Source organism: Salmo salar, chromosome 09 (assembly GCF_965601325.2).
Source record: "Salmo salar chromosome 09, fSalSal1, whole genome shotgun sequence".
NCBI classification, from domain to species: Eukaryota; Metazoa; Chordata; class Actinopteri; order Salmoniformes; family Salmonidae; genus Salmo; species Salmo salar.
Genome location: NC_138299.1, coordinates 35,213,562 through 35,240,000, shown reverse-complemented (window position 1 = coordinate 35,240,000; position 26,439 = coordinate 35,213,562). Strand labels below are relative to the sequence as shown.

The window sequence follows — 26,439 nt, the reverse complement described above, 5'->3', positions numbered from 1 at the left end:
GGCCCACCTCAAAACAGACACACATATACATACACACATAAAGTACCAGTCAAAAGTTTGGACATAACTACTCATTCAAGGGTAACCAAGAAAGTGTTAAACAAATCAAAATATAATTTAGATTCTTCAAAGTAGAAACCCTTTGCCTTGATGACAGCTTTGCACACTCTTAGCATTTTCTCAACCAGCTGCACCTGGAATGTTTTTCAAACAGTCTTGAAGGGAGTTCCCACATATGCTGAGCACTTGTTGGCTGCTTTTTCTTCACTACGGTTCAACTCATCCCAAAACATCTCAATTGGGTTAGGGTCAGGTGATTGTGGAGGCCAGGTCATCTGATGCAGCACTCCATCACTCTCCTTCTTGGTCAAATAGCCCTTACACAGCCTGGAGATGTGTTTTGGGTCATTGTCCTGTTGAAAAACAAATGATAGTCCCACGAAGCGCAAACCAGATGGGATGGCGTATCGCTGCAGAATGCTGTGGTAGCCATGCTGGTTAAGTGTGCCATGAATTCTAAATCACAGACAGTGTCACCAGCAAAGCACCCCCACACCATCCCACCACCTCCATGCTTCACGGTGGGAACCACACATGCGGAGATCATCCGTTCACCTACTCTGCGTCTCACAAAGACACGGTGGTTGGAACCAAAAATCTCAAATTTGGACTCATCAGACCAAAGGACAGATTTCCACAGGTCCAAAGGCCATTGCTCATGTTTCTTGGCCTAAGCAAGTCTCTTCTTATTGATGTCCTTTAGTAGTGGTTTCTTTGCAGAAATTCGACCATGAAGACTTGATTCACAGTCTCCTCTGAACAGTTGATGTTGAGATATGTCTGTTACTTGAACTCTGTTAATCATTTATTTGGGCTGCAATCTGAGGTGCAGTTAACTCTAAATGAACTTATCCTCTGCAGCGGAGGTAACTCTGGGTCTTCCTTTCCTGTGGTGGTCCTCATGAGAGCCAGTTTCATCATAGCACTTGATGGTTTTTGCATCTGCACTTGAAAGAACTTTCAAATTTCTTGAAATAATCCGGATTGACTGACCTTAAAGTAATGATGGACTGTCGTTTGTCTTTGCTTATTTGAGCTGTTCTTTCCATAATATGGCCTTGGTCTTTTACCAAATAGGGCTATCTTCTGTATACACCGCTACCTGATCACAACATAACTGATTGGCTCAAACGCATTAAGGAAAGACATTCCACAAATTAAATGTTTAACTCGGCACACCTGTTAATTAAAATGAATTGCAGGTGCCTACCTCATGAAGCTGGTTAAGAGAATGGTACTGTATATGGTACTGTATATATTTTCCCCAGAGTGTACAAAACATTAGGAACATCTGCTCTTTCCATGACACAGACTGACCAGGTGAAAGCTATGATCCCTTATTGATGTCACCTGTAAGTCCACTTCAAATCAGTGTAGATGAAGGGGAGGAGACAAGTTAAATAAGTATTTTTAAGCCTTGAGACATGGATTGTATGTATGCCATTCAGAGGGTGAATGGGCAAGACAAAAGACGTAAGTGCCTTTGAGCGTGGTATGGTAGTAGGTGCCAGGCGCACTGGTTTGAATGGGTCAAGAACTGCAACACTGCTGGGTTTTTCACACTCAACAGTTTCCCGTGTATCAAGAATGGTCCACCACCCAAAGGACATCCAGCCAACTTGACACAACTGTAGGAAGCATTGGAGTCAACATGGACCAGCATCCCTGTGGAACGCATTCGACATCTTGTAGAGTCCATGCCCTGACGAATTGAGGCTGTTCAGAGGGCAAAAGGGGGTGCAACACAATATTAGGAAGGTGTTCCTAATGTTTTGTACACTCATAGATAGGTGTGTGTATATATCTATAGTAGTAAATGGCGGGCAGGGAAGCAAACCCAGGTCCCTGGTGTGAAAGGCAAACACCCTACGCATTGCACCAATATGGTTATCCCACTTGGTGGGAATTGTAATACAGCAAGGATCACTACAATATACACAAACTGTACTTTTCAGATGCTTTACCGGTGCAAAACAGGGTGTGGTGTCTGACAGAAACTATTTTCTTGAAATATAGTAAGGCTAACTGACTACAACATGTGTGATTATCAGACAGCCTTTGGTCACACGGACAGATGCCACAATGCGTCTTTCACTGACACAAAGTTGATCTTCTTGTTCTGGAAACCACTTCAAGACAGACAGACAGAAAGAGAACAGACCAATGGACAAACAGATGGGCTATCTATGGAGACTGACAGAAGCACAGCGGACAGAGGCTATCAAAGAACCCAGACTCTCTGACTGTGGCTTGTGTCAGAAACATGACCGTTAACCCCCAAGACATGCTGAAATCGTCTTCACAAACCTCTATGTGGGCTTAGTGTATCCACCGAGGTTAAGATGGTTAGGGGAGGCCCAACCACAAGAAGACAGTAGCATTACATTGTACTCTCACAGAGCGCAATCCCACACATACTGTAAAGATAGTGTCTCTGTGTGAGACAATAACAGCCTAACCTCTAGCCAAACTCTACCTGTAAGCGTGAACAGACAGTACTGTAGTTGGATATAGAAGCGTAATGGGCTGAGCAGTGAGCAGCTGCTGATGTTTTTAGCACTGTACAGTCCTATCATCTCTTATCCATGTGGTTGCAACAGACTCACAGCCGAGCGCAAACAGTGAACTTCCTACGGTGGAGTCAAATGTCTGTCTGTGAGCGATAACGTACATACGAGCAATGGCTCAAATGTGAATGTGTGTGTGAACATGCATGCCTGAGTGTGTGTTTTTGTATCCGTCTGTATCCTACCCTCCTCTCTCCCCATCCCCCTTATCCCCAAACAGAACTCTCATCTCACCCTCCGCTCTACCACCCCTTCCCCTTCTCAGGCCAGGAGACGTGGATTGGATGCTATTGGTAAATAAACACTTGCATGACAAATGGGCCCTATCGTTGGGCTGGGCTGTGGCAGCTGCAAATCTATATTAATAGGTACAGTTAGGGCCTCCCAAGTGGCGCAGTGGTCTAAGGCAATGCATCGCAGTGCTAGCTGGGTTCGAGTCCAGGTTCTGTCGCAGCCGGCCGCGACCGGGAGACCAATGGGGCGGCGCACAATTGGCCGAGCATCGTCCGGGTTAGGGGAGGGTTTGGCTGGCAGGGATATCCTTGTCTCATCGTGCACTAGCGACTACTGTGGCGGGCCGGGCACAGTTCACGCTGACCAGATCGCCAGGTGTTTCCTCTGACACATTGGTGCGGCTGGCTTCCGGGTTGGATGGGCATTGTGTCAAGAAGCAGTGCGGCTTGGTTGGGTTGTGTTTCGGAGGACGCATGGCTCTCGATCTTTGCCTCTCCCGCATCCATATGGGAGTTGCAGCGATGAGACAAGACTGTAACTACTACCAATTGGATAGCACAAAATTGGGGCGAAAAAAGGGGCGAAAATAGAAGGGAAAAAATAAATGGGTACAGTTGAAGTCGGAAGTTTACATACACCTCAGCAAAATACATTTAAACTCCGTTTTTCACAATTCCTGACATTTAATCCAAGTAAAGATTCCCTGTCTTAGGTCAGTTAGGATCACCACTTTATTTTAAGAATGTGAAATGTCAGAATAATAGTAGAGAGAATTATTTATTTCAGCTTTTATTTCTTTCATCACATTCCCAGTGGGTCAGAAGTTTATATACACTCAATTAGTATTTAGCCTTTAAATTGTTTAACTTGGGTCAAACGTTTCGGGTAGCCTTCCACAAGCTTCCCACAATAATTTGGGTGAATTCTGGCCCATTCCTCCTGACACAGCTGGTGTAACGGAGTCAGGTTTGTAGGCCTACTTGCTCGCACACGCTTTTTCAGTTCTGCCAACAAATTTCTATAGGATTGAGGTCAGGGCTTTGTGATGGCCACTCCAATACCTTGACTTTGTTGTCCTTAAGCCATTTTGCCACAACTTTGGAAGTATGCTTGGGGTCAATGTCAATTTGGAAGACCCATTTGCGACCAATCTTTAACTTCCTGATGGATGTCTTGAGATGTTGCTTCAATATATCCACATAATGTTCCTGCCTCATGATGCCATCTATTTTGTAAAGTGCACCAGTCCCTCCTGCAGCAAAGCACCCCCACAACATGATGCTGCCACCCCCGTGCTTCACGGTTGGGATGGTGTTCTTCAGCTTGCAAGCCTCTCCCTTTTTCCTCCAAACACAACGATGGTCATTATGGCCAAACAGTTCTATTTTTGTGTCATCAGACCAGAGGACATTTCTCCAAAAAGTACGATCTTTGTCCCCATGTGCAGTTGCAAACCGTAGTCTGGCTTTTTTATGGCAGTTTTGGAGCAGTGGCTTCTTCCTTGCTGAGCGGCCTTTCAGGTTATGTCGATTTAGGACTTGTTTTACTGTGAATATAGATACTTTTGTACCTGTTTCCTCCAGCATCTTCACAGGGTCCTTTGCTGTTGTTCTGGGATTGATTTGCACTTTTTGCACCAAAGTACGTTCATCTCCAGGAGACAGAACATGTCTCCTTCCTGAGCAGTATGACGGCTGCGTGGTCCCATGGTGTTTATACTTGCGTGCTATTGTTTGTACAGATGAACGTGGTACCTTCAGGCGTTTGGAAATTGCTCCCAAGGATGAACCAGACTTGTGGAGGTCTACAATTTTTTTTCTGAGGTCTTGGCGGATTTCTTTTGATTTTCCCATGATGTCAATCAAAGAGGCAGTGAGTTTGAAGGTAGGCCTTGAAATACATCCACAGGTACACCTCCAATTGACTGAAATGATGTCAATTAACCTATAAAGAAGCTTCTATAGCCATGACATCCTTTTCTGGAATGTTCCAAGCTGTTTAAAAGACACAGTCAACTTAGTGTATGTAAACTTCTGACCCACCGGAATTGTGATACAGTGAATTATAAGTGAAATAATCTGTCTGTAAACAATTGTTGGAAAAATGACTTGTGTCATGCACAAAGTAGATGTCCTAACCGACTTGCCAAAACTATAGTTTGTTAACAAGAAATGTGTGGAGTGGTTGAAAAACAAGTTTTAGTGACTCCAACCTGAGTGTACGTAAACCTCCGACTTCAACTGTAGGTGAGTTTATAATTTATGGCACAGTATTACTTTGGAGTCACTGGTCACAGGCCTGCTCCTGTCCCTCACACGCTCTCCTCCTCATCCCTCCTTCCCCCTGCTCTCCCACTACAGTAGGCTGCTGACACAGAGAGTACTAACAATAGCGGACATGTGTAGGACTGCCGCTCTCTCCACTGCCCACCCCCACGGCCATTATAATAATATATTCAAGGATTAAAGGGGTTTTATCTTGGAGCTCCAATGCATTATGAATGGGGAATTTCAAAATTTAATTGCCCCGAATTAAATGATTCAAGATAATGTTTCTTTTATAAATTTGTAATAGGGCCAGAGAAAAGGAAAATACATTAAATAAAACTTTTTCCCCCAACAAAGGAGAAGAGAGGGAGAGAGAAAAAGTGAGAAAGAGAAAGCAAGAGAGAGAAAGTGAGAGAGAAAGATCAAGAGAAAGCGACAGCAGAAGGGATGGTGACCTTGTGTCTCTGGAGGAGAGGATGGGCTGAAAGACTTATCAAAAGAGAGAAGAAGAAGGCAGGAGACAATGAGTGAGAAATTAGAACTTTAATCTGTTTCCATGTAGACAGTTTCATGACTGTATTCTGTCCTCCATAGTTAGTGTACATCACAACCTTCAGTATCTCTCATTCAGTCAGAGAAACAAGCCCAAAACTGCTGCATATCTGGATGTGCTGTAGCACAGTGTAACAACTATTGTACTTACAAAAATGTTCACTGTACTTAGACTGTATTTAGGGTAAGGGTAGGCACGCACAAATCTCGTGTTGTTGACAGAATGTGAGAAGCCTTGGCTTCCAAGGGTTGGGGTGCCACAGTATCGGTGCGCTAGAGATTTCAACGATGAGTATGACGTTCCTCCTCTCTAACGCCCAGGAAGCTCCGATTCAAACTCCCATTAGACAGCTCTGCTAGCGTTATGTCAAAATACTTTTGTTACTCACCAAATATGTGTCACTAAGCAATCATCACCACCATTTAACTTCCAAAAAAGATCTACATAAAATGCACAAGCAACTGAAAAAAATACAAATTCAGCGCCTCATTACTGCCACCCACAGGTCAGGAGTCTACAACAGCTTAATATAGTGGAGGCATGTTTTCAGTTGCTTGTCAATTTTTATTTCAACGTTTTTTGGAAGTACATACCGGTCATAATGGGACTAAACGAAGAAATGTCTAATGGGAGTTTGAATTGTAACTTCCTGGGCGTTAGAGAACAGGCACGCCATACTCATCGTCAACATCTCTAACGCACAGATACTGTAGCAGGGTAGGGGATACAGCTGTACGTATATTAACAATGTTCATACACTGTACTTACAATATTAATCAAACAGTAATGAGGACACTATAGTCCAATGTTACCACCAACTATCAATGTCAGAGGATGCACGTATAGTACAGACGTGGGACCAGGCTAAGTCTGTTTGTGCCATCATGCCAACTCCTTGTCACTCATTGGTTGGACAAGGACAGCGCTGGATATACCAAGGTGCTGTGAATTGCTTGGAGAGTGCAATGGTTAAAGCAGTCGGTAGATTCTCAGTAACTGTACAGTAACTAGAAAAAACAAAGTCTTTAGAAAAGCAGCAGGTTGATTTGACCGGTAGAGAATGATACAAATAATGAGTGAGTCAAAATACAGAAACAAACCAGTCCATGATGCAGTAACAAAGCGAAATGCAGCAGAAAGCAACATGGTGATGCTTCAATTAAAAGTTACAAAACAAACCCCTTTTAGTTTTAAACTATACAGTAGAACAGACTCAGATCTCTTTCACTTTGAGGTTGGTAACAGCATCAACTGATAGCTAGACAAGTTATAATAAACAGCGCTAGCTAACACTTTGGAGTAAGGCTAACTTTAACTAGTGAGGTGGTACATATTGTCCCTCATATCCACCATCCATCACATGACTTATTCACAGGGGGAGAACGCAGACACCAATATTCTGAATTAGCTCCCTCCCTCGGCTGTCCCGACATGATAACAGATGATAATATTAACAACAGCTGCTGTACTGAAGCTAAGGGTTATTTAAGGGCTTACATCTAACAGAGAGAGCAAACTAGACATCCTCATGTCTAACTGCCATTCAAAGTTAATAGAAAACCAACCTAGGCTTTGAAATACAGAGCAGACATCATAAAGACAAATAAAAACGTGTTGCGAAATAGCGACTGGATGAGAGACCGCATTATCCATGTTCTGTTTGTTTTGTTTCTGGAGTGGAGAAAGGAGGAGTAAAAAACACCAAGGATGTCCAACAACAAAACAATAATTTAACAGAAATGAGTTGAAGTCCTTTCTGTGAGATCATATGACATCTCTTGCCATGTCTTGCTGATGAAGAGGTTTGAATTAGTCTCCATTCTGACTGTTATGGCTTTTTCATAATATAGACTATAGCATTAGTCATATTCTTCATCAAAGCCGCAACTCGTCCTCGGGTGATTAAACTGCAACTTGGAGAGCGGAGGTACATTCATAATAAAGTTTAACATTTTAAACATTGTAATTATTTAACGTTTTCAAAAACGACCCAAAACACCTGCTTTTAGTCATCTCATTTCGCTCAATAAACACACTTATTATCCTTACATTTTCCATCACATTTCAAAATGGTACATTATTCTCAGAGTAGAGAAATAAAATGCTGATTGCTCCCAGAACAAGAGCACAGGACATATCTGCGATTTTGTGTCAAAAGTTTCCTTCAGTTGTATTTTAAATGCTATTGAGTGAAACCAGGAAGTGTAACGTGAGAAAGAGGGGCAGCGATGGTCTCAAACAATGAGCCGAATACACCACTGAAAAAGATTGTCAAGTGAAATTATAGCAGCTGTATATAGAGATAAACTACAGTAATAAACTGACTCTGAGGAGTGAGGGGTAAAGCTGTTAGGATAAGATTTTGGCTTGCTGGAGATAACATTCAACTAAATTCAATCTGTTCTTTCTTTCTGTTCACCCTACAGTAGTGGAACTGAAACCAGCGCTGCCATTGTTACTAACTACCATTCTCTCACAGCTCGTGTGTCAATAACCTCAATGTAAACCAGTGAAGCACTGTAAAAGAAAAAAACAAAGCCAGTTGTTCATAAAACATTAGAAACATTTACTGCTCAGATAGAAGGCAAAGGGGAGTGACATTGACTGGCAGTGTACAGTCTGCTGCGGTAGGGAGGTAAAACTAACAAAGCAGTGGAAGGAGGGATGAACCAACCAACAATGTTCAGTTTTTTTAATCTTAATTCTTAGCTCCTTTATTTCTGTGAGTCACTTAAGAGAGACAACACTGACTGACTGACTGGCTGGCTGACTGACTGGCTGCTGCTCTTCTTCTGCAATAAGGCCTAGCTAGATGATGATTACACCTATTCACTGTTTACGTCTCCAGTTCCTTCTGCACTCAGGTCCACGTCCACTTCCTGTGAGAGAGAAGCAGTAGCCTTGTCTCCTCCGTTCTCCGTTTGGCCTTCTTGTTCCTGGCTGGTAGGTGGGTCAGCAGCGTCTGGCGTGGTGAACTTAGCATCCATACCATCCTCCTCCTGGGCAGGGCTAGCACTTTGGCCAGCGTCCAAGGAGGCTAAGCTAACTTTTTTGCTAGCCTCCTGAATCAGGCTAGCGTCCACACCAACCTCCAGGACTGGGCTAGCGTCCGTACCATTCCCGTTGACCACCACCTTCCCACCATCCCCGTTGACTATGAGGGAGGTTAGTTCCCTGGCTGCATCTCCCTGTCCCAGCTGCTGTACCTGGGCTAACACCCGTTCCACCGCTGCCTGGTCGTCTCCCTCCTCGTCCTCCTCCTGTAGTTTCCTCAATATGAGGGGCAGCTTGGTGTCGGCCTCTGCGTTCTCCAGAAGGGAGATGTCGCTCTCCTCATAGCGGGGCAGCGGAGCGCCCTCCTCCTGCTGCTGCTGGAAGTGCAGGCGCTTGGCCTTGCCGCTGGACACAACCCTCTCCAGGATCTGCTTCTCGGCCAGGCGCAGCTGGATGGCCACACGGGAGTGGAAGGAGAGGTCGGGATTCTCCAACGCACACTGGTCATCCTGAAGGACGGAGGGAGGTGGGGAGACATTGGGCAGAGAGGAAGGGAGTGAGGTAGAGGGGAAGGGAAGAGCAGACACACACACATAGACAGACAGAGACATAAGGGGGAGACAGCAGGGGGAAAGCAGAGAGAGAAAGGTATAACATACAGAAGGCAGAGGAAGAGTTTGTTAAGTTATCGGGTTGAGAATGGGTCCTGTTGAAATATACTAAACATGAATTTATACAACACTGATACAGAGTAGACACGCTGACCCAAAACAACACAGTGAGGTGGGTGAAATCTTCACTGACCTGGGAGCTGGTCTTGTAGGTCTGGAGCAGCAGGGCAGCCCTGGTCTCCAGGAATGTCCAAAGTTTGATCTCATTGTCCCAGCTCACTGGGAACTCCGTGTTACCTAGTGTGAAAATCTTATTGATGGCATGTTCACCTACCAGGTAGTCCTTCAGCTCCTCTGTGAAGAGAAACGGTTAAATGGCAGTGAACCAGAATGGCAGGACCAATATGATTACAGAGGGAAAACACAAGTACACAATTCAGGTCTATTCATCAGAGGGCCAGATCTTTATAGCTAAACAGGTACACATATTTTTAAAGATGTCCATTTAGTTTGGTGACATTAATTTAAAAGAATATCAGACTGAGGTTAAGATAAAGGACTGTTATTCTACAGGTTGACTGGTAGCTAACTGCTGTTTTCCAGATCTTTCTTTTGATCGGCGATATTATGTAAGGCTCGATTACGCTGGAGGAGGGGAGGGTGAAAGGGAGGTGAGGGTGAAAGGGAGGGGAGGGTGAAAGGGAGGTGGGGGGAAAGGGAGGATGAAAGGGAGGGGAGGGTGAAAGGGAGGTGAGGGTGAAAGGGAGGTGAGGGTGAAAGGGAGGTGAGGGTGAAAGGGAGGGGAGGATGAAAGGGAGGGGAGGGTGAAAGGGAGGAGGGATGAAAGGAGGGGAGGGATGAAAGGAGGGGAGGATGAAAGGAGGGGAGGATGAAAGGAGGGGATTTTGAAAGGAGGGGAGGATGAAGGGAGGGTGAAAGGGAGGGGGGGGTGAAAGGAGGGGAGGGTGAAAGGGAGGGGAGGGTGAAAGGGAGGGGAGGGTGAAAGGGAGGGGAGGGTGAAAGGGAGGGGAGGGTGAAAGGAGGGGAGGGTGAAAGGAGGGGAGGGTGAAAGGAGGGGAGGGTGAAAGGAGGGGAGGGTGAAAGGAGGGGAGGATGAAAGGGAGGGGAGGGTGAAAGGGAGGATGAAGGGAGGGGAGGGTGAAAGGGAGGGGAGGATGAAAGGGAGGGGAGGATGAAAGGGAGGAGGGATGAAAGGAGGGGAGGGATGAAAGGAGGGGAGGATGAAGGGAGGGTGAAAGGGAGGGTGAAAGGGAGGGGGGGTGAAAGGGAGAGGGGGTGAAAGGAGGGGAGGGTGAAAGGGAGGGGAGGGTGAAAGGAGGGGAGGGTGAAAGGAGGGGAGGGTGAAAGGAGGGGAGGGTGAAAGGAGGGGAGGGTGAAAGGAGGGGAGTGTGAAAGGAGGGGAGGGTGAAAGGGAGGGGAGGGTGAAAGGAGGGGAGGATGAAAGGGAGGGGAGGGTGAAAGGGAGGATGAAGGGAGGGGAGGGTGAAAGGGAGGGGAGGATGAAAGGAGGGGAGGATGAAAGGAGGGGAGGATGAAGGGAGGGGAGGGTGAAAGGGAGGGGAGGGTGAAAGGGAGGATGAAAGGGAGGGGCGGGTGAAAGGGAGGGGAGGATGAAAGGGAGGAGGGGGGTGAAAGGGAGGGGAGGATGAAAGGGAGGGGAGGGTGAAAGGAGGGGAGGGTGAAAGGAGGGGAGGGTAAAAGGGGGGGGGCGTTGAAAGGGAGGGGACGTTGAAAGGAGGGGAGGTTGAAAGGAGGGGAGGTTGAAAGGAGGGGAGGTTGAAAGGGAGGGGAGGATGAAAGGAGGGGAGGATGAAAGGAGGGGAGGGTGAAAGGAGGGGAGGGTGAAAGGGAGGGGAGGGTGAAAGGGAGGGGAGGGTGAAAGGGGGGGAGGTTGAAAGGGAGGGGAGGTTGAAAGGGAGGGGAGGGTGAAAGGGAGGGGAGGGTGAAAGGGAGGGGAGGGTGAAAGGAGGGGAGGGTGAAAGGAGGGGAGTGTGAAAGGAGGGGAGTGTGAAAGGAGGGGAGTGTGAAAGGAGGGGAGTGTGAAAGGAGGGGAGGGTAAAAGGAGGGGAGGGTGAAAGGAGGGGAGTGTGAAAGGAGGGGAGGATGACTGCCTAATATGTTCAAACGCTACACAAAGGCACAACATGCGCACACACACACACACACACTCTGTAAAAAAGCTATACTGTGACGATCCCACTCCTATTCATAAAGGGGGCGATAGCAAAGTCTGTTATTTTTGTCTTTTCATTTTGTAAAAGCAAGGATAAGTTGCCTTCCCTTACTAGTAGTACCTAGCTGGCAGCCTGGCTAGCAGCTAGCAGCCTGGCTAAAAACATAGCAACTAGCGACTTTCACTCGAGTCATTTTCTATTAAGGTATTTTTACTCAAGTATGATAGGGGGGAACCTTCACCATCTCTGTACACCACACATACAATTATCTGTAAGGTCCCTCAGTCAAGCAGTGAATTTCAAAAAAAGATTCAACCACAAAGGTTTTCTAATGCCTCGCAAAGAAGGGCACCTATTGGTAGATGGGTAGAAATAAAACATGGCCAAATATACAACGTAGTTGCTTACCAAGATGACATTGAATGTTCGAGTGGCTTAGTTATAGTTTTGACTTAAAATCGTCTTGAAAATTCTATGGCAAGACTTGAAAATGTCTGCCTCACAATGATTAACAACCAACTTGACAGAGCTTGAAGAATAAAAAAATAAATGTGCAAATATTGTACAATCCAGGTGTGCAAAAGCTCTTTGAGACTGTAATCGGTGCCAAAAGGTGATTTTAACACGGGGTTGAATACTTATTTAATCAAGACCGTGTTGTATTTTTCATAAATGATTTACAAATGTTCGAATTTTTCATCCACTTTTACAGAGTATTTTGTGTAGATCGTTGCCACAAAAATAAATAAATAAATGTAAAAAAAATAAAATAATTTAAATCGACCAAGTCGTCGTCTGTTCTTTCGTCCATCGATTGGTCAATTTTTTTAACATGTATTATTCAATATGTTGACACGTCCTATGTGTTTTAATCAAATGAACTATATTCACTGAGCTTGTCTGATGCTTTATTAAGCACACTGTTTGATTAAATAATTAAGACACAAATAACTAGAGGGAGTCCGACCAGCAATTGATTTGATTGTGCTGGGCTCAGACGTGCTGCGCTGTGTTAGAAAAGACAGCGAGTGACTGTGACTAGAAGCCGTTGTCTCTCTCTCCCCCCTGCTGTAGCGACCACCACAGAACATCAAAGTGTTTATCGAGCTGTCCGTGTTGCTGAAACTGCAAGATAATTACAGCTATTTCTGACTGAAAAGTTCTGTTACCGAAATCACCAATTTGTTTAGGAAAAACTTTCCCTATTCCCTCAATCCTTGCTCTCTTTACGTGACACATGTATGCATCGCATGCACGTGACCAAAGACCTAATCGCATGGGACTAGTATTACTAGAGAACGTTGGTTATGTCATTATTACTCCAGAATGTCCATTATTTCAGATGACGATTCGGGCGGGATATTTTTTTTTTCTTCTAACTGTAATTGTTTTTTTTTTTTTCAATAAATTGACAGTTATGATGGAAGCTTGGAGGTTTTTGTTCTAGGTGTCAAGATACTGTATTTCAACATGTCCAGGTGACAGGGTCACACTGATAACTCCAGCTTGGTTCCCAAGTTTCTAAACCATACCAAACCAGCTTTCCTATAGTGTCACCATATTATTGGAATTGAGGAAGTGTGGTATAATATCCTAATGATTATGATCAATCTGCAGTACGTCCTAAATGCCCCCCAGCCTTCAGATGTGAGCTAAACAGTGCAATTGCACTTGAGACACCTTTTAAGGCTATGGATGAGAAAGTGAACTCATCATTTCCAAAACGTTCAGGTCAGTTGTATGCTGCTCTGCGATCTATTAACAGCAAGGGTTGCATTAAATAGACTGAGTTTGCTTTAGCCTGCCTGGAGTGCCAGGACTTTTCCCATTAAACAAGTTAGCCGATCAAGTAAAGTATTTGAAATGATTTGTATTTGAATCCTGGTCTGCCTAGCTTCTAGCCGGAGGATGCTAGCCTGGCACAGTGGGATTTATGTCACCAGTCACTGGCGTGTTTCAACATGTGAATTCATATTTTTCAGACCCTCTGAATGTGGATAACTCCCAATTCACATCTGGTGTCCTGCCGTGTGTGTGTGTGTGTGTGTGTGTGTGTGTGTGTGTGTGTGTGTGTGTGTGTGTGTGAGAGAGAGAGTGAGAGAGACAGACACACAGAGAGAGAGAGACAGACACACAGAGAGAGAGAGAGAAAGAGACAGACACACAGAGAGAGAGAGAGAAAGAGACAGACACACAGAGAGAGAGAGAGAAAGAGACAGACACACAGAGAGAGAGAGAGAAAGAGACAGACACACAGAGAGAGAGAGAGAAAGAGACACAGAGAGAGAGAAAGAGACAGACACAGAGAGAGAGAAAGAGACAGACACACAGAGAGAGAAAGAGACAGACACACAGAGAGAGAAATAAACACAGAGAGAGAGAGAGAAAGAGAGACACAGAGAGAGAGAGAAAGAGAGACACACAGAGAGAGAAAGAGACAGACACAGAGAGAGAGAAATAAACAGACACACAGAGAGAGAAAGAGACAGACACACAGAGAGAGAAATAAACAGACACAGAGAGAGAAAGAGACAGACACACAGAGAGAGAAATAAACAGACACAGAGAGAGAAAGAGACAGACACACAGAGAGAGAAATAAACACAGAGAGAGAGAGAAAGAGACAGACACAGAGAGAGAGAAAGAGACAGACACACAGAGAGAGAGAAAGAGAGACACACAGAGAGAGAGAGAAAGAGACAGACACACAGAGAGAGAGAGAGAAAGAGACAGACACAGAGAGAGAGAGAAAGAGACAGACACACAGAGAGAGAGAAAGAGAGACACACAGAGAGAGAAAGAGAGACACACAGAGAGAGAAAGAGACAGACACAGAGAGAGGGATAGAGGGGGATAGAGAGAGTGTGTGTGTCTTACCCTCAGTCATACAGAAGACTCTGAGGAAGGCTAGTAGCTGGGCAGAGATTGGAGGATCGCTGCAGTGCAGGGCAAAGATACTGGACCTGATGAGGGGGGGGAGAGAGAGGCAGAGAGGGCAAGAGAAAGAGTGAAAAAGAAACATCATAGTACAGACAACAACTTCTCCAATTCACATTACCCTTTGCACACACAGATATGACCTCATAAAGCTAGACCAGTAGACCCCACAAGACCTTGTAGCCCCAACCCTCCCCGTACGCCTTACGGAAAAAAACCTTCCACAACGAATCCCATCTAAAACCCTGATCAGTGGCTTGGTAGGTACAGTAGATGTTAATGGTGGCCAGTGGCCCACAATTAACCCAGGCCCACTCACGTTTAGCATGGAGGCCAAACCATGATCCCCTGATGCAATTTTAATATCCACCCAATCAATTACTAGCAAGAGAGAGTGAATGAGCGAGAGACAACTACACCACGGGTGCTGACTTCGGTTCCAGCCAAGCAGAATCGTTTTTGGGGCTTTAGTCATTTGCAATCTATCCAGAATAAACATTGCATCATTGTCTCAGAATAGGTCTCTATACCATGAGAGAACCTTTCTATCCCCCCCTTGACATTTCCATCAACAGGAAGCTTAATCATTTTATCATTACATTAATATCATGCAGCCCTCCCCCTCTGTCATTTTAAACACTTTTTAATCTCTTATTGATGGGGCATTCTGGAAATTAGATTAGAAAGCCTTTGTTGAACTGAAATTGGTACTTAATGCAGGTATAACAAAGGATGTGTTATTTTCCAAATCACATACAATTTGTCTGATGATTTAGGCATATGTACTTTGGATGGTGCCCTCATTGATTGTGTCCCCACTTATAAATATCTGGGCATCTGAATGGATAAAAAGCTATCTTTTAAAAAGCATGTTGAGTAGTTAAGAAATGAAGAATTAAAATAGGCTTCTTCTATAGGAACTGGTCCGGTCTCATTAAAGAGCAGAAAACTAAGTCAATAACCAGAATGAACGTTGGCTGAATGATTATGGCAATATCGTCTATATGAATGCAGCTGCCACTGTATTGATGCCATTGGACGAACTGTATCATAGTGCATTGCGCTTTATTACGGGCGATGTTTCAGTAGACATCATTGCATTTTGTATCAGAAAGTAGGCTGGCCCTCTTTGAAGTCTCATAGATCGATGCAATGTGCTCTTTTTGTCTAGAAAGCCTTCTTGCATAAACTTCCGCTATACCTAACATTCAGACATATGAGTTACCAGACCCGGACTCAGGGATGGCTAACCCTGCAGATCAATCTCCACCAAGTTAGATAAATATGCTTTCAGTTTCTTAGCACCTCTCAGGTGGAATGATCTCCGGAGTTTGTACCTCTAGGCCGATGGCCTTTTAACTGAAGAATGTGTGTTTCATATGATTTTTTTTTTGCTTTTCATGTATTGTGTAATTGTTGTGTATATACTGTAGATAAGTATAGTGTAATTGATGTATATATACACACACCGTAGATATGTATAGTATAATTGATGTGTATAGACCGTAGATATGTATAGTGTAATTGATGTGTATATACCGTAGATATGTAGTGTAACAGATGTGTATATAGACCGTAGATATGTATAGTGTAATTGATGCTAGCAAGCTGAAGAACACCATCCCAACCATGAAGCACGGGGGTGGCAGCATCATGTTGTGGGGGTGCTTTGCTGCTGGAGGGACTGGTGCACTTCACAAAATAGATGGCATCATGAGGCAGGAAAATTATGTGGATATACTGAAGCAACATCTCAAGACATCAGTCAGGAAGTTAAAGCTTGGTCGCAAATGGGTCTTCCAAATGGACAATGACCCCAAGCATACTTCCAAAGTCGTGGCAAAATGGCTTAAGGACAACAAAGTCAAGATATTGGAGTGGCCATCACAAAGCCCTGACCTCATTCCTAAAGAAAACTTGTGGGCAGAACTGAAAAAACGTGTGCGAGCAAGAAGGCCTACAAACCTGACTCAGTTACACCAGCTCTGTCAGGAGGAATGGGCCAAAATTCACCCAACTTATTGTGGGAAACTTGTGGAAGGCTACCCGAAACGTTTGACCCAAGTTAAACAATTTAAAGACAATGCTACTAAATACTAAATGAGTATGTAAACTTCTGACCCACTGGGAATGTGATGAAAGAAATAAAAGCTGAAATAAATCACTCTACTATTATTCTGACATTTCACATTCTTAAAATAAAGTGGTGATCCTAACTGACCTAAGACAGGGAATTTTTACTAGGATTAAATGTCAGGAATTGCGAAAAACTGATTATTTGGCTAAGGTGTAATTGACGTGTATATACAGTAGATATGTATAGTGTAATTGACGTGTATATACAGTAGATATGTATAGTGTAATTGACGTGTATATACAGTAGATATGTATAGTGTAATTGACGTGTATATACAGTAGATATGTATAGTGTAATTGACGTGTATATACAGTAGATATGTATAGTGTAATTGACGTGTATATACAGTAGATATGTATAGTATAATTGACGTGTATATACAGTAGATATGTATAGTGTAATTGACGTGTATATACAGTAGATATGTATAGTGTAATTGACGTGTATATACAGTAGATATGTATAGTGTAATTGACGTGTATATACAGTAGATATGTATAGTGTAATTGACGTGTATATACAGTAGATATGTATAGTGTAATTGACGTGTATATACAGTAGATATGTATAGTGTAATTGACGTGTATATACAGTAGATATGTATAGTGTAATTGACGTGTATATACAGTAGATATGTATAGTGTAATTGACGTGTATATACAGTAGATATGTATAGTGTAATTGACGTGTATATACAGTAGATATGTATAGTGTAATTGACGTGTATATACAGTAGATATGTATAGTGTAATTGACGTGTATATACAGTAGATATGTATAGTGTAATTGACGTGTATATACAGTAGATATGTATAGTGTAATTGACGTGTATATACAGTAGATATGTATAGTGTAATTGATGTTTATATACAGTAGATATGTATAGTGTAATTGACGTGTATATACAGTAGATATGTATAGTGTAATTGACGTGTATATACAGTAGATATGTATAGTGTAATTGACGTGTATATACAGTAGATATGTATAGTATAATTGATGTTTATATACAGTAGATATGTATAGTGTAATTGACGTGTATATACAGTAGATATGTATAGTGTAATTGACGTGTATATACAGTAGATATGTATAGTGTAATTGACGTGTATATACAGTAGATATGTATAGTGTAATTGACGTGTATATACAGTAGATATGTATAGTGTAATTGACGTGTATATACAGTAGATATGTATAGTGTAATTGACGTGTATATACAGTAGATATGTATAGTGTAATTGACGTGTATATACAGTAGATATGTATAGTGTAATTGACGTGTATATACAGTAGATATGTATAGTGTAATTGATGTTTATATACAGTAGATATGTATAGTGTAATTGACGTGTATATACAGTAGATATGTATAGTGTAATTGACGTGTATATACAGTAGATATGTATAGTATAATTGATGTTTATATACAGTAGATATGTATAGTATAATTGATGTTTATTGATGTCTTCATGCAGGTGGTATCACCAGGACTCCCTGCTTCAATAAAGGTTGAATAAAAATAAGATCTATGAAGAAGACGGATGAAAGGAGTTGTGAGCCACATCGGGCTCTGGTCAAATGTAGTGCACTATAAAGGAATAGGCTGACGTTTGAGACACAGCCTTAGTCTCCCAGTGTAGCCTTTGTTTTAATAGTAAACTCTCCTCTCCTGAATCCACTAGCTCTGGGTAATGTAATAGTAATGCTGCTAGACTAGAGCGGGCCTCAGTAATGTGTTTGCAGTGTAATAATATCGGCCATGTCCTGCCAATTGTCACATTGATCAATTCACTGAAATGCAGGAAAATATTGCCTTCCTGAAATTACCTCCATCTCTGACATAATTGAGAGATTCCATCTATTTCTCTCTCTCACTCTAACCCTCTTCTCTCTCCCAGTTTCCCACCCAACCACTGTCTCTCCCTCCCTACTTATGAGGGGAATCCTGTGTGTATGCGTGTCTCTCTACTTACGAGGGGATGCCAGCGCGGGCCAGCACCTCCGCCTTCATGGCATACAGCCGTTCACTCTTGGACACCCCCAGTTTGATCTTGACTCTGTCATGGGCGTTCTCCTGGAAGAAGAAGCCGTTGTGGATCACAAACTCAGCGTTGGATCGCGTCCCGTAGAAGATGTAGATCTGAGGACAGAGAAGAGGAGAACAGCCACTCAACATGAAAGGGGTAATTCAGTATTTTACAACTTAAATCTTAGCTCCTTCCTCCCCCTGCAGAACATATATGGGCCAGGAGTAACTGTAATGCATGGTGTAGTTTTTCTTTAAACAGACACTACAAACTTCCCTAGATAGCTGAACTTCCCCTTTATCATCTGACTCCAACTCAACTGCTAAAAAGGTTATTGTACATCGATATGGGTTGGCTCAGCAATGTGGTGAACATTCCACCTCCTATTCCCTCTGTACCATTTTCCCTCATAACCATGATATCATGTCTGATCTAGCGGAAGCTTCACAGGAGCACAGAGAATCCCCACACCACACCACTCGTGTATGGCTCCAACATATTACATCCACATTTACAGATAGCAGAAGGGAACAGGTGAGAGGGAAAGCTGGAGAAAGCGGTAGGGGCAGGGGACAGATAGGACGAGGAGTGATAAAGCTTAGTAGGTAAATGTAGCTTAGTGGTTTGTGTCTCTGTGAGCTCAGGCCGAGTCTGCATCTCAAATGCCTTTTCCCTATGTAGTGCACTACTTTTGACCAGGGCCCATAGGCCTGTAGTGCACCATATATGGAATAGGGTGCTATTTGGGACACACCCTCTGTGAGCTCAGGGCACTTTGGCCGGATGGTGATATCTGCCAGAGGAATCGTGGGATCAAGCGCTCCATTCCCCATCACCCAACCCCCTGCTGTCTCTGAATCTTATCAAATAATTCCCATTCCAAAGAGAAAGAGGTGGACTTCCATACTGTAGGGAGGGGGAGCACCAGAGGGTGAGAGAGAGGAGTGGGAGGAAGGAGAGGGAGCAATAGAGGTTGGTTGTGTGGCGATTCTCCAGCCTTCTCCCAAAGTATGGATTTAACAACTGTGGAAACTCCCTTCAGGCAATGCTTACACCAATTATTCAAACCTCCCTCCAGGCAATGTTTACACCAATCTTCTGAAACTCCCTCCAGCCAATGCTTTCACCAATCCTATACTTTTAAATCCATGACAGGGAGTGTGGAAGTGCATACTTCTGTAAAAGGTGGAGAATCGTGATGCTGCCAGTGAGTAAGTGACGGAGGGAGGGAGTGAAACAATAACACGCTGCTTTGGAGCAGAGGGTTGGACCGTTCAGCCTGGCTAGGTCCAGCTGACTCACACACAGCTCTGGCATGGCCCTCTCCCTGACATAACATCAACAACAGTCAACCAGTCTGTCAAGGCCTCTCAGTTCGAGGTTAACATAACGTCACCCCTACAACACAACTAGTGATACTCAGGCCAGAGACTGAATCAGTGACAGAGTACGGCTTTACAAACAGCTTGAGCTTTCAGAAGTGTGTTTGGACTTGTTCAGCAGCATTATCAAGCTCGACTTCATTCAAATGGCAGAATACCATTGAACTCTGAACTGTGTGATGAACAACAAATAATACATAGGAAACAAACAAAAGAAGATATATGCAACGTTCATTTAGGGAACTGTTGTGGCTGTTGTTAAAAGTAACCCAGATGGAGGAAGTTGACAGTTGATTTAGAACCAGCTGCCGTTTGATTGACATACATATACATGATGCAATCAGATCCTACACAACCCATAGCAACTCAACATGTATAGTTCAAATAAGTCATGGCCCATAGGGCAGGGTCCTGTTGTTTCTGTAGCATGAGGCAGCTTGGTGTACATGTACACCCCCGGACAATTTGCATAGTAGCTAAAGAGTACAATGTGCCGTAGGTCCATGCTACCCTGACCCGACTCACCTGTTCATTCTCTTTGTAGTCCTGCAGAGCCACACACTCACACCTGTCATCCTCCAGGTTGTAACCAGTGGTGATCTGAACAACACACAAACTGTAATTCATCCATTCACTGATTGATTTAAACCAGTCCCTGATTCGCTTCAATTAGGTTTTTCCAACAGTCACTAATCAAACATATTGAAAAATCGCAACACACTTTACAGTCAAAAATAAATAGAGTAGTTATACTTCAGAGCTCCAGTGAATTCTGGGAGCTTCTTGCAGCACATTTATTTTATAATACATGACCAGCTTCTCTCCTAGTATTAAAAGAGCTGTATATCCGCCATCCATTCCTTTAATAACAAGCTCAAGAGACTAACGAACGAAATCAGAAAGCTCATTTATTTCAAAACATGAATGTATTAGTTTAGCATATATAATCAAGGTCTGTATCAATACAGATACTTCCCCAGATTCTGAGTTAGTGAGAGCTTTACACAAATGGGCAGAAATGAAGGACATTGAATGAACCCATACAATTATCACCAGTGAGAATGACAGCATACTCAAGGAACTGGAGCTAAAGAACAGCAATAAAATGTGGAAATGTGTTGGAGGAAGTTGTAACCCATTTTTATTAAACAAACACCAAGGGAATACACAGAAAGACATTTTAGTCTTTAAATGACTTGTTTCAGCTATGTATCGGGTCTTCACAAAAAAATATCTAATTTGAGGGGCGTAAATGCAGTTAACATGCATACTAAAGGAGGGGATATTATTGCTCTGTTACAAATCAGTCACTAAACACAAACAAAGCCAAATGATTCAAATAAGTAACAGATGCCCATGAGATAAGCGTAATCAACTGAGGAAAACACAGTCTGTGTAGTTTCTCTCAAATCTAGAATTTTTTCTGAATAATTTAAAACCTCTCAAATACTGGGATGAGGGTGGTAGTGTGCAGTAGTGGCAATAGGCATGCTTCAGCCATGCAATAGGCATGCAATAGTGATCTAATAAGTATGTAGTAGCGTGTTTGTAGTACTCACCAGGCCGTTGGTGTGGTTACACATGTCCCAGAGAGGGATGAGGGCAAGGGTGACACGGCTACCGTCTTCCGTAGGGATCTGGTTCTGACGGGTCATCACTGAGGAAACCGCCCATCTATAGGGATTAAAGGTCACTGTAAACCAATCAGCAACAAGATTCACTTTTCATGGACTAGCCAATCAAAACAAGGGCCCTGTGTTTTTCCAGACCACGTGACCTGAGCAGGAAAAACTGAGGACCCCAGTTATAGCCTCATGTTTTGGGAAATTCTACTAGTCCCCAAGACAAGTGGCTTCAACCACATCAGATAGCAAACCTTGCTACTAATCATGTTTCCATCCAAACATTCACCTGACGTATGAAAAAAGTCATGACCGGGCTGATGAAAACATGAAATGCTGGTCACAATTTGATAAATGCAGACAGAAAATGTGTTCGTTCGACACGGTGGGATGTTTTTGTGTTGGTAAAATAAATTATGCGAGAAATGGAGGTGGAAATGCACATTTTGATATATTAACCATCATATCGACAGAAAACCTTTTAACTTGTATTTTTCATTCGGTACATAGGGATTTAACGGCAAAAGTCATTTTTAAGTGCACCATTTCATCACGCACAGCCATTTATCAGTTTGATGGAAACATCTCTGGTGGGAAATGTGCATATTGTTTTATGCAGATTTGAGCATATTTGCATGAGAATCTGTTGCAAATTGGATGGAAACCTAGCTAACTTGAGGAAATGTGTAGTCGCCTGTTCTGAAACTATCAGAAGACTATCAGTCCCAGTCATAACCTTGGCTTTAGTAATAGTTGAAGTATGGAAAACTAGAGGTTATAGATGACAACCAGCCTGTTCTAGAGAACACTGTTGTGAATGAAATCTAGCCTTTAGTTACAGGCAAGTGATTGTTTTAGAATTTAACAATAGAGGATATTAATAATCTTTATTAACTAATTCAAGACAAGGGCATCAAATAAATATCAATCTGTGATCTTGCTATAATGATGTGGAGGCGTGTTCTGAGAATTGTAAACATTTTAAAACTGGGCTAACTGCTAACGGAGGTTCCTCGAGAAGGCCTCGGTACCGCAGGGACAAGACAACGCACGCTGTCCTGGACCCTTCATTCCTACAACACATTGCCTGGTGGAAGAGGAGGCTTGCATCACACCAAATACAATGGGAAGATAAAAGGAGTGGATATAAATGATTCTCTCAAAGATCATTTGGCTCTAATGACAGAACAATGAGAACCAACAGGTCATCCTCGATGCTGACAGTTGTTCTACATTCTCTGACTGTCTTTTACACACACACACACACACACACACACACACACACACACACACACACACACACACACACACACACACACACACGGAAGGTGGAGGGAAGCCATTTAAAAAGCAGGCCGACACAAACACACACACCAACCTGTAGTCGTCGAACGTAAAGGCGTCCTTCAAGGGCAGTTTACTGGTGGTCAGATGAGTCTGGAAATTGAAGGTGAGGAAGAGAGAAAAAGGAGAGAAAGAAGGAAATGGAGTGGAAGAAAGAAAGAAAGAGAAAGGGATAGGTGGAGAGAGAGAAGAAAATATGAAATGGAGTGAGGAGGGAAAGAAAAACAAAACAGTGAAATGTCATCATGCTGCTGGCTAACATCCTAAACACAGTGTGTGAAATGTCATCATGCTGCTGCCTAACATCCTAAACAGTGTGTGAAATGTCATCATGCTGCTGCCTAACATCCTAAACACAGTGTGTGAAATGTCATCATGCTGCTGCATAACATCCTAAAAACAGTGTGTGAAATGTCATCATGCTGCTGCCTAACATCCTAAACACAGTGTGTGAAATGTCATCATGCTGCTGCCTAACATCCTAAACACAGTGTGTGAAATGTCATCATGATGCTGCCTAACATCCTAAACACAGTGTGTGAAATGTCATCATGCTGCTGCCTAACATCCTAAACACAGTGTGTGAAATGTCATCATGATGCTGCCTAACATCCTAAACACAGTGTGTGAAATGTCATCATGATGCTGCCTAACATCCTAAACACAGTGTGTGAAATGTCATCATGCTGCTGCCTAACATCCTAAACACAGTGTGTGAAATGTCATCATGCTGCTGCCTAACATCCTAAACACAGTGTGTGAAATGTCATCATGATGCTGCCTAACATCCTAAACACAGTGTGTGAAATGTCATCATGCTGCTGCCTAACATCCTAAACACAGTGTGTGAAATGTCATCATGCTGCTGCCTAACATCCTAAACACAGTGTGTGAAATGTCATCATGATGCTGCCTAACATCCTAAACACAGTGTGTGAAATGTCATCATGCTGCTGCCTAACATCCTAAACACAGTGTGTGAAATGTCATCATGCTGCTGCCTAACATCCTAAACACAGTGTGTGAAATGTCATCATGCTGCTGCCTAACATCCTAAACACAGTGTGTGAAATGTCATCATGCTGCTGCATAACATCCTAAAAACAGTGTGTGAAATGTCATCATGATGCTGCCTAACATCCTAAACACAGTGTGTGAAATGTCATCATGCTGCTGCCTAACATCCTAAACACCGTGTGTGAAATGTCATCATGCTGCTGCCTAACATCCTAAACACAGTGTGTGAAATGTCATCATGATGCTGCCTAACATCCTAAAAACAGTGTGTGAAATGTCATCATGATGCTGCCTAACATCCTAAACACAGTGTGTGAAATGTCATCATGATGCTGCCTAACATCCTAAAAACAGTGTGTGAAATGTCATCATGCTGCTGCCTAACATCCTAAACACAGTGTGTGAAATGTCATCATGCTGCTGCCTAACATCCTAAACACAGTGTGTGAAATGTCATCATGCTGCTGCCTAACATCCTAAACACAGTGTGTGAAATGTCATCATGCTGCTGCCTAACATCCTAAAAACAGTGTGTGAAATGTCATCATGATGCTGCCTAACATCCTAAACACAGTGTGTGAAATGTCATCATGCTGCTGCCTAACATCCTAAACACCGTGTGTGAAATGTCATCATGCTGCTGCCTAACATCCTAAACACAGTGTGTGAAATGTCATCATGATGCTGCCTAACATCCTAAAAACAGTGTGTGAAATGTCATCATGATGCTGCCTAACATCCTAAACACAGTGTGTGAAATGTCATCATGATGCTGCCTAACATCCTAAAAACAGTGTGTGAAATGTCATCATGCTGCTGCCTAACATCCTAAACACAGTGTGTGAAATGTCATCATGCTGCTGCCTAACATCCTAAACACAGTGTGTGAAATGTCATCATGCTGCTGCATAACATCCTAAAAACAGTGTGTGAAATGTCATCATGATGCTGCCTAACATCCTAAACACAGTGTGTGAAATGTCATCATGCTGCTGCCTAACATCCTAAACACAGTGTGTGAAATGTCATCATGCTGCTGCATAACATCCTAAAAACAGTGTGTGAAATGTCATCATGATGCTGCCTAACATCCTAAACACAGTGTGTGAAATGTCATCATGATGCTGCCTAACATCCTAAAAACAGTGTGTGAAATGTCATCATGATGCTGCCTAACATCCTAAACACAGTGTGTGAAATGTCATCATGCTGCTGCCTAACATCCTAAACACAGTGTGTGAAATGTCATCATGATGCTGCCTAACATCCTAAACACAGTGTGTGAAATGTCATCATGCTGCTGCCTAACATCCTAAACACAGTGTGTGAAATGTCATCATGATGCTGCCTAACACCCTAAACACAGTGTGAAATGTCATCATGCTGCTGCCTAACATCCTAAAAACAGTGTGTGAAATGTCATCATGCTGCTGCCTAACATCCTAAAAACAGTGTGTGAAATGTCATCATGCTGCTAAACACAGTGTATGTTAGCGTGGTGCACGTTAGCGTGGTGCACGTTAGCGTGGTGCATGCTAGCGTTTGTGTGTTAGCGTGGTGTACGTTAGCGTGGTGCATGTTAGCGTTTGTGTGTGTTAGCGTCCGCGGTGCGAGGCTGGGATCAGGGTGGCGTTAGCCCCCCATACATCACTGTCAACTTAATGTGTTGTGCCCAGCAGACGTCATCAATCTGCTTCATCAATTTGGGTGACAGAGAACCACCAGTGCCACAGAAATCTACATTTAAAGCCCCCACACTGGACGCCAAGGGCTCATTTCCAACCTAGCAGGAGGTAGAGGGAGAGGACTAGTACAAAACGCAGCTAGAAAGAGATATAGGTGGGGGGAGATGAGGGTGTGGTGGAGGGGGGAAAGAGGGAAGAGAAAGGGGGATAAGTGGAGATGGAGAGAGAGAGCAGAGCACCTGTGCTTCCCCAACATGCAAAGTGAGCTGCAGCAAAAAGACTCCAGTTCAGTAGGAAGGAACCCACAGTAAGACACGTAGCCAAGGCTCTCTCCACAGTAAGACACGTAACCAAGGCTCTCTCCACAGTAAGACACGTAACCAAGGCTCTCTCCACAGTAAGACACGTAACCAAGGCTCTCTCCACAGTAAGACACGTAACCAAGGCTCTCTCCACAGTAAGACACGTAGCCAAGGCTCTCTCCACAGTAAGACACGTAACCAAGGCTCTCTCCACAGTAAGACACGTAGCCAAGGCTCTCTCCACAGTAAGACACGTAACCAAGGCTCTCTCCACAGTAAGACACGTAGCCAAGGCTCTCTCCACAGTAAGACACGTAACCAAGGCTCTCTCCACAGTAAGACACGTAACCAAGGCTCTCTCCACAGTAAGACACGTAACCAAGGCTCTCTCCACAGTAAGACACGTAACCAAGGCTCTCTCCACAGTAAGACACGTAACCAAGGCTCTCTCCACAGTAAGACACGTAACCAAGGCTCTCTCCACAGTAAGACACGTAACCAA

At 43.5% G+C, this 26,439-nt stretch overlaps 1 protein-coding gene across 3 annotated transcripts in view; it reads right to left on the bottom strand.

The window, feature by feature from the left end:
* Nucleotides 1-5,656: 5,656 nt before the first annotated feature.
* The window catches only part of LOC100195551 (actin-histidine N-methyltransferase), a 43,885-nt gene continuing 23,102 nt past the window's right edge, over nucleotides 5,657-26,439 (bottom strand). For all 3 annotated transcript variants that reach the window (XM_014211267.3, XM_014211268.3, XM_082955749.1), the window contains 7 exons: nucleotides 22,968-23,026; nucleotides 21,527-21,641; nucleotides 20,493-20,567; nucleotides 18,532-18,698; nucleotides 14,359-14,444; nucleotides 9,480-9,640; nucleotides 5,657-9,184 (listed from right to left, as the gene is read on the bottom strand). In XM_014211267.3, the coding sequence (XP_014066742.3) occupies nucleotides 8,507-9,184; nucleotides 9,480-9,640; nucleotides 14,359-14,444; nucleotides 18,532-18,698; nucleotides 20,493-20,567; nucleotides 21,527-21,641; nucleotides 22,968-23,026 (1,341 nt within the window). In that variant the 3' untranslated portion in view covers nucleotides 5,657-8,506. The remainder of the gene's footprint in view (nucleotides 9,185-9,479; nucleotides 9,641-14,358; nucleotides 14,445-18,531; nucleotides 18,699-20,492; nucleotides 20,568-21,526; nucleotides 21,642-22,967; nucleotides 23,027-26,439) is intronic.